General features: G+C 33.9%; 1 protein-coding gene across 1 annotated transcript; it reads right to left on the reverse strand.

Moving 5' to 3' along the window:
• Positions 1-1232: 1232 nt before the first annotated feature.
• On the reverse strand, positions 1233-5098 carry LOC111903752 (transcription initiation factor TFIID subunit 14b). Its single transcript, XM_023899511.2, has 6 exons — positions 4879-5098; positions 4550-4638; positions 4235-4456; positions 3971-4155; positions 3670-3791; positions 1233-1488 (listed from the first exon to the last, which is right to left on the reverse strand). The coding sequence occupies exons 1-6, from the start codon at positions 4993-4995 to the stop codon at positions 1399-1401; spliced, it is 825 nt and encodes a 274-aa protein (XP_023755279.1). The 5' UTR covers positions 4996-5098; the 3' UTR covers positions 1233-1398.
• Between the last annotated feature and the right edge of the window lie 4101 nt (positions 5099-9199).

The following is a 9199-nucleotide window of genomic DNA, read 5'->3' on the forward strand; positions in this document are numbered from 1 at the left end:
GTCCCTAATTATCTAAATATGTAAATACATGGAAATTCATATATATAAATATATATAAAGAGAGAGAGTGAGAGGACATGTGAGATCAATCTCAACTACTTGCAGGAAGGAAGTCAGTTTCACATATACAACTCAGAGAAAATCAACCAAGTATATTAATGTTTGTGGGGCCTACAAGCACCATCTGTACAATGGTTGGCATAGGCATTGTCCTTGCATTGTACGACTCATTATCTGCATTAATAACTTGTACTTTTGAACTATAAATAAAGGAAAAACCATTGTACAAATGAAGATGATCAAGATTCACATGGCACATGAAAATATCTCGTATTTCATTACCTGAAAAACAGATTTTGAAACCCTAATAAAATGCTAAATTGACGTGGAAGTCAACAAAAACTATAAATCTAGTCAAAAAGTCGAGCTTTTTACGTGGAAAATTCCTTGATTTATGTATGTTGATGTCATATAATAGTTAGATTGATGTCCTATAACGTGTATTGTAACTTTAGATAAATGATAATTAAAAAATATTGGAGAAAATGACTTAATGTGGTAAAACTATAAATGGGTGTTTCTAAATGATGATTAAAAACGAAACGAGGGTGAATTTGTAATAAATTGAGACTTAATGAGGAAAGCCTCGATACGCTAATTGATAATACCTCGTACAAATAAAAAGAAAATCAAAATGTAATTTGCTTATGCAAACCTTGTACATCGTACAAATCAAATGAAATATCCGAAGGCGATAAGCCAAAGCGTTGTTTAAAAAATCGGAATCTGAATCAACATTTGGAAAATCTAAAGGAATAGAAGTATCAAAAAGTTATAGCACATGAGAATGTCTGAATGATTCGCCTTTAAAAAAAAAAAAAAAAAAAAAGTATCTTTGGATAAAATTCACGCACTATAACCAATAAAAAAGTAAAGCAACAATCTTTTTTTTTTTTTATCTTAAGTAGTCAATTGTATAAAAAAGAAACAAACGTACAAGATATGTTGTGAAAATGATGTACCCTTTTACCTTTTCATCCACATGCTTTTTTTTTTTTTTCTAACAAGCTTTTTAGGGATGTGTATGATAAAAGATGAGTGGGGCATTCTCGTCTTTTTGGATGGGTAGAAAAAATTGCAACTTTGTCACGTTATATCCCACAAATCACACATGCGAGCATGGAATTTTGAAACAAAAATATTTTTTAAATTAAATTTGTTGTTCGACAAGCTTTCTAGGGATATTTCTGATATTGAAGATGAGGACATTCTTGTCTTTTAGTCAAACAAGATATCAAGAATGAGTAAAAATTTTTAAATTAAATCTTTTGTTCAATACAATTACAGACAATATTTGGGGGGGGGGGGGGGGGGGGGGGGGGGGGGGGGGGTTACATTTTATAGGTCATTGGGTGGTTTGGAGTGTTGTTGATGTTGGCCATCGATTAAGCTTAATTGTCGCCTCACTCTAGCAATTTGAGTTTGCACCTACAAAAGGGTAAAATGGTCATTTTACTAAGAGTCAGATGATTCATTCATCGGGATGATTTCTTTCACATCTTTATTAGGTTTTGGTTATGGAGTTGTCAAAGGTCATGTGCTTTTTCAATAGTTAGGGTTTGGAAGAATGTGCAAAAGGATCAAATATCACATGAAATCGATAAAAAAAAAAAGCCAAATTTTACACTTAATTCCAAATTGGGAAAAAAATTAAACATAAGCAAGAATGTTAACCGATTTTTAGTCATCAATAATTTAAGCAAACAAATCATATGCACCCCCATTAAATCAAACAATATCCACTTCCCATTATCCAAAATCTACCAATTTTTAGATATTTTTTGGATCTACTTGGATTTTGTTCTACATGAATTAGAGGAAAGTGGTTTGTTCATAAAGTGAACGTTTGTATATTCCTTATCTCATTCTTTTTTTTATATTTATTATTTCCTCAAACAAAAAAAAATAGATAAAGAAAATGTTAAATGTAAATACATAGCAACAAACTTTCATTTATTTGTGTGTTGTGACACCCTACGTTCATTTCATTCAATTATAGCATTCTACTTTTGAAAAAAAATATATTTTATCATTGGGTTTTGTTGTTTATCAAATAAATAATAGTTTTTAACATTAAATTTTATTTTCAATAAGTAAGTTAAAATACTAAAATGCAAAATGGTATTTTTAATTTTTTTAATCTAAGAAATAACGTATATAAAGGAGGGCTCACGCACAAATCAAAGAGGCAATGTGCTATACCTCATACTTAAAGGGGTAAAATTGGGATTTTGCCAAATAAAATAGCATCTTATTAGTAGAGGGATAATTTTTCATGTCATTCTTTTCCTTTTCAACTTCATCAACTAAGAATATGCTTCTCTTTTTTTGTAACCCTTCATTATCTTCAAACAAACTAAGAAATTTAGATTTAGAGTAAATTACACAAATGGTCCCTATGGGCTATGGTTCAGGGTAATCTGTGCATTTGGTCCCTAACTTCTTTTTTTAACTCGGAAGGTCCCAATGGTTTGTTTTTGTTACGCTCTTGGTCCCTGTCTTACCTAATAAGACTATTGTGCCCTTGATTTTTTTAAATTTATTTAAACAAACACACCCCCAACCCCATCCCTCACCTTATCTTACCTACCCCACTATTTTTCCCTTTTTAAAGAATAGTCTTTTTAGGTAAGACAAGGACCAAGCGCGTAACAAAAACAAACAATAGAGACCTTCTGAGTTAAAAAAATAAGTTAGGGACCAAGCGTGCAACTTACCCCAAACCATAAGGACCATTCGTGTAATTTACTCTTAGATTTAAGTTTAACACCTTCAAGAACATATGGATAACATACATATCAAGTTCTCATTTGTTTAACTTTAATAGATTTTTGAATAACATATATTGGAATTGGATTTTCTTATCAAGGGTTTTCTTAGACTTTGCTTCTTTGATTTAAGCATGTGCCGCTTATGTGTTTGTGATGTGATTTCTTAAAGGGTTAATCTCAAAAAAGACCTTATATTTTGTGTTTCTTTTTTCGGATTAAACCTCAAATGTATTTTTTTTTTCTGAAAAAGGCCTTGTATTTTTTTTCATTTTTTCCGAAAAAGCCCTAAACTTTGTACTTTTTTCGGAAAAAAAATACCCTCAACCTTATAAATGCTTCCAAATAAACCCTCAACTTTTTTACTTTTTCTCAAAAAAAAACCTCACATTTTACAATTTTTTTGGCAAAAAATGAATAAAAGGATCATATCAGAAAAAATGAAAAAATACAAGGCTTTTTTCAGGCAAAAAATTAATTTGAGGTTTAAACCAGAAAAAAAAACACACAAAATATAAGGTATTTTTTGAGATTAACCCTTAAACTCAAAATTCATACAGTAAAAAGTAAAAACTACTATAGCCTATATAACGATATTGTATATTTATATACATATTCTGAAATACTTATGGTTTACAAATTTCCCTCATTATTTTTTTTTTTCATTACTTACGGTGTCATTTTCTCAAATATTTTCTAAACAATATTTATCCAGACATGACTTAATGATATTAAAAAAAAAACAAAACATGTATGAGTTGTTAGAGTTGAATGATTCAGATGTTATTAAGAGACAAAAAAAAAAAAAAAAAAAAAAAAAAAAAAAAAAGATCATGGTTACCTGTTGTCGAGCTGCTGCAAGTTTCAAAAGCTCATCTGCTTCTGAAAAATTTGTAAACCACTGTGTAAGAGGATTATCTTTTGGATCAAATTTCTTCCTTTTATCTGCATCCTCAACTGATACTACACCAAAAAAAAATAAAAAAAACAAGGGCATTTAAAAGGGTTAAAAGGGTCATCAAATTGGTTAATTTGGAAAAATGTTTTAAAAATAAAACTGAAAGTAGAATTTTAGAATAGAAATAAATGAAATGAAAGTATGTTCCTATTTACATGTCAAATCAAAATGACAACTCACTCACCAGGGGGTAAGATTATGCCAGGTGGCAGTCTAGGCACAATGACAGCTGGATGATTCTGAACACGTGCAAATAACACCTCAGATGGCTCACTGAAGACAACTTCATCATATGACTCAACAACCACTGGTTTTTTAACAGACATGGAACCAGATTCATCTTCAGGATATAACTTCAAATGATGATATCTGTGAAATGTGAATGATTTCAATCTATCAAAATTGTAAATTGTAATTAATTTATGGAAAGAATAAGAAAGAAACTAACAAGTGTAGTGGTTTCTCACAAACATCATTGTGAAAATGAAGAGTGATAGCAATTTCAAATTCACCCCATCCAGATTCTGATAGCTCAAATGGTGGAGATTCGACTACTCTCATTGGATTATTGAAACTGGAATGCAATTGGAACACGACCCGTTTAACTACTACACTCAAATCCTCATTAGTTGCTCCTCTCACATAAACTGTCCATCTGTGAGATTGATACCTAAAAGCAAAAGATTATATCATGAAACTACAAGTTTTGGCATTTATTTCAACGCCTATCAACAATCGCTAGAAAAAAAGTTTGAAAACTCACTCGCTTGCTTTCTTTCCGAGCCAGAATGCGATGTTACCATAAACAATTGGAACGCTAAATTCGATATCTTTAAGCTTCTTGACCAAATTCTGCACAAAGACACGTACATGACTTATGATCAGGGACGTTAATTCTTCAACATCTAGACTCTATTCATCAAAGCTTTCACAGAGATTATAAATCAGCGATTAAACTATGCCCAAATGCTAGAAAACCAAGGAAAGAAAAACCCTTTTCGTTTTAAGTTTATTGCTGGATTGATTGAATGATGTTACTATGGTGAACAATACGGAGCTCTCGCATTATGTATTCAAAAGTAAAGATTGTACCTTCTTCTCATTATCATCGGAAGATCGAACCATTTTGGTGCCCTGTGATTTGGGGGTAGAGGGGGTGACGTCCGGCTGCTGATTCGATGAGTGTAATTTAGATGAATGCTGTGGCATGTCCTGAAGAACTCGTATAAATTGCCCTAAATCAAGAAAAGGAATTAGGGCTTTTTTCCGATGGTACAACGCTAATTTGCGTATGGGAAATTGCGAATTGCACAATGGAAGGTCTCAAACGAGGGCGTTTTTGACATTTTAGCACAATTTATATTTAAAATTACCGGATTGCTAAATTGAATAAATTAACCAAATGTTTATTTATTGAAATACCAAGGAAATAACCAACTTTTTTGGAATGTTTTTTTTTCTTAAGAGGAGTTGTTTGGTCTAACCCCTTGTGTACCGGGCTCCGCGATGAATATCTTAGAGAAATTTCGCAAAGAATAAATGGCGTTCGATTCCGTTGAGTTTGAGGGTTTACGAGTCAGTATTTCGTTAATTTACTTGTAATTGTATTTTTATAATGTTAACAACACACAAAAAAAATAAATAAAAACACTATAATATGAAGACACTTCCGAAATACAAATAATAGATTCGAAATATAACATTAATTCAAATCTAGCATCTTAGGCAGCTACTTAATTAGTGTTAGTAATGACACAAAACATTATACATAAGTAGCAGTATATTGGACACTTCGGAATACTCTCCGTATTCTACACCAGAATACGAAGAACAAGTACAAAATGTGTAAAACAGTTTGGATCATAACGTCAAAAATTATGGAATGATATTTAGTGTAACACCGTAAATTTTCAAACAAATGTTTTATTTGAAATCACATAATTCTCATAACATATTTCACAAAAATCTCATTTATTTAGTTTACAACTTGCAACTCCATAATTGTTTGGTTAAAATTCAGGATCCTCGAAATATAACTCTTTCATTGGTATGTACAATCAAGCCAGTGCCTTCCCGCGATCTTGAGAAAACCTGAAACAAATATCACATAACACGGTAAACATAAAACTTATTGAGTTCCCCAAAATACTACACACAGCTCATTAGCCACTCGAGGCTATAACATAGTAAGACCCTCCGGTCAACGTGTCTCAGTGGGATCCTCCGGTCCCATAACTCGGGTGGACCCTCCAGTCCTAACTCAGTAAGCACAAAATAATACACAACATAAATCACATAGATATAATGCAGGATATCTCAGTACTTAATATAAACACATAAAACATCTCAGTCACACAAAAATACCACTCATGGTAAGTATAGTGAGAAGACTCACCTCGGATGATGAACAACCCCTATAAACGTTGTTGCTACATGCCGACCTCTAACTCTGAGCCAAACTCACAATTAACCTAATTAGGAACTAAGTCCAAACTCTAACTCATTAGGTCTAAAGGTAGTCCAATAACCAGCCCATCCATAACCTAAAACTCATTGGGCCTACCAAGGCCCAATAATAAATGGGCTCTCCCGAGGCCCAACTCTCAAATCTAAGTGGCAAGCCCAACTCAAGGGCCCAATGCACATACACACACACATATGTGTGTGTGTGTGTGTGTGTGTATATATATATATACACACACACATAATCCTCTGGTCCAAAACTCTATTGCAACAAGCCCAAAATCCAGGCCCAAAATAACACTTAGCTCAAAAGTCCACAGTGAGGTTACGCGGGGCATACCTCCCTTGGTACGCTCAGCGTACTCATGAATCCAGATTAACCATCGGGGATACTGGGGTAGTACGTGGGGCATACTAGAATTACGCTCAGCATACTCCCCAGGTTCACTCTTTCTACTCATTTGGTCTTAATCAGTTAAGACCTTGACTCAAATCACAAATCTGGATTTCCTAATAGCCCTTACTCCATAAAGTCAGTGACTTTAAGCCTTTGCATGGCTGATATGGTCACAAACACCCAAAATACTCACTTTCTTAACTTAAAATGCTCATAACTCATGCATGGCTTGATTCCAACATCCAAGGCTTGATTTTTATGACACAACACCACTAAATACACTCAAATGGGGTTGGTCATAGTCTCTGGAGCTCAATAACTCATAAAGTCTACAACTTTGGGACAAAAACCCTAAAAATACTCTAATATGAAGCTCAAAAAAAATAGTGGGAAAGCTTGGAGCTTTATACCTCATGATGAAGCTCCCAACTTAGATATGCTCAAAGCCAAGGCTTGGACTTTCACTCGTTCTTCTCTAAAGCCCCTTCTTTACTCCAAGAACACACAAAATCACTTAAGGCTCTCAAATGGTCACACACAAGCTCAAGCACGAGGATTAGGGTTTAAGAGGGTTTAATGAGTGAGGATGGTGGCGAGGAATGAGGCCATCTCATTCTTTATATAGGGATACCCCCCAATTAGGGTTTCTCATTCTAAGCCTAGTACGCCCAACGTACTAGGTGGCTCTGCTTAAAAGTCACACACATGAGTACGCTAAGCGTACATACACGTACGCCCAACGTACTCAGCTGCCACCTTTCTCAAATGAGGGACTTATCCTGCCAAAACTTCAAACTTCCATAGCTTCATCGATGTAACTCTGATTCCAATGAACCGCATACTCACGGAAAGGTGTCGAGATGCCCTACGCTTCTAGCAACTCGTCGCAACCCCGAGACTTCCTCATGCCCGGGTTGCAGCCCACAAACCCTAATCTCAGACAATCCGAAACAGGATGTTACATTTAGTGTAATTTTGAAAAGGTTTTCTTTATGCCTTTTTTAGTATGGTCACATTTTCAATGTTTATCTTACAATGTATTTCAAACATGCTATTGTTGTGGATATTCTTGATAAACTCAAGAACCGTTCATCGTACGAGACTATTTTCAAACAAACATGTTTTGGTAGGTGGTCAGATATTAATATTCGAGAAGGGACCCCTTTGCTTTTACATTACATATTCTACAAAAGAAGTTGTCACAAAACCTCGATGTGATGTAGAAGAAATGGTTTTTGAAGTGGGGGAGTTCGAGTTGACCATTGGATAAGGGAATTATGCTTTGTGACCGACTTCCGATTTAGGAACAACTGAAAACTCAATTGCAGACGATATTTGGAAAGCATCATGAACTTCTCCATCCTATATATATATATATATATATATATATATATATATATATATATATATATATATATATATATATATATAAACTCGAAAAATAACGTATCCACCTATGCTTTTAAGGTAAAATACTTTTTATATAGTATTATACTTTTTGACATTTTGTGTTTGCTAATATCGTCATACATAATTTTTTTCATATATAGATTCTAGAGACTTCTCTATTAAGCATTTGGTTTGGTACCAAAAAATCGAATCTGGTCTCTCGGGTCATTGACATGGTTAATGCTTACTCAGTTATAGAAGACTCATTGTTATGTGTTTGTTAATGTGTATTGGGTATGATTATTTATATATTTTTTCTAGTTTCACCCATTTGTATAATGTTGTTAACAATTGATGTAAAATTATATTAGGAAGATAATTAACCCATAGAGAAGTTAGAGCCAACACTAGATGAGAGTCATGTTGTTTGGTGGTGGATTAAACGTGATGATTTTCCATGATCACCCGATACCAAGACACCATCTCTTACACAGTTACCTCCCAACTCAACTCATTATGAGCTGACACAAAAGTAGGCATGACGAGATGCAAACATAGGTCCATATCCATTAGACTCACAACCACCACCAAAAATTGGATCTGTTGTTGATAAGGACAAATCATCCTGGAGTTGAAAAAGGATCTTCACGAATGCCAGAGGCAGCTGCAGGCACATGAAATATGTATGCTTTGTGTCGATAAAATAGTTAGGGTAACATATAGATCCTACATTGGAGGAGAAAAGTACACTTAATAATATAGGTACCACATACAACGACGACACCTCATGGGGTTGGAGGTACATTTTTAATTTCCTTTATGGTATACCAGTTATTATGTTGTTGATTATTGAATAAATGAAACCATTACCTTATGGTAGGGTGATATAGTTACCCATGTACAACATTTTTTCATAAAGGATTATGGTACACCCTAGGATGGTTGTTGATCACATAGGTTTGAGGTACATATTATATTAGATACATACTATACTTATTGTTGCATAGTTGAATGCTTAATTGTACTTAACCTTGTATTTATGTAGGGTGACATTATTAATCATGTAAAGCAACCTACCCCATGAGATAACGGTGTACTGACGCATGCATCTGTATAGCCGGATGAGCTCATTCCACAGCCAAATTACTCGAACCACCATTGGAA

Source organism: Lactuca sativa, chromosome 8 (genome assembly GCF_002870075.4).
Source record: "Lactuca sativa cultivar Salinas chromosome 8, Lsat_Salinas_v11, whole genome shotgun sequence".
NCBI classification, from domain to species: Eukaryota; Viridiplantae; Streptophyta; class Magnoliopsida; order Asterales; family Asteraceae; genus Lactuca; species Lactuca sativa.

Excerpts from the sequence above, each read along its gene's own strand:
- LOC111903752 (XM_023899511.2), bottom strand. The coding sequence starts at position 4,995 with ATGCCACAGCATTCATCTAAATTACACTCATCGAATCAGCAGCCGGAC. Across the intron at positions 4,639-4,878 it reads CCGATGATAATGAGAAGAAG|AATTTGGTCAAGAAGCTTAA; the intron begins GTACAATCTTTA and ends GTCTTTGTGCAG. Across the intron at positions 4,156-4,234 it reads TGTGAGAAACCACTACACTT|ATATCATCATTTGAAGTTAT; the intron begins GTTAGTTTCTTT and ends CACATTTCACAG.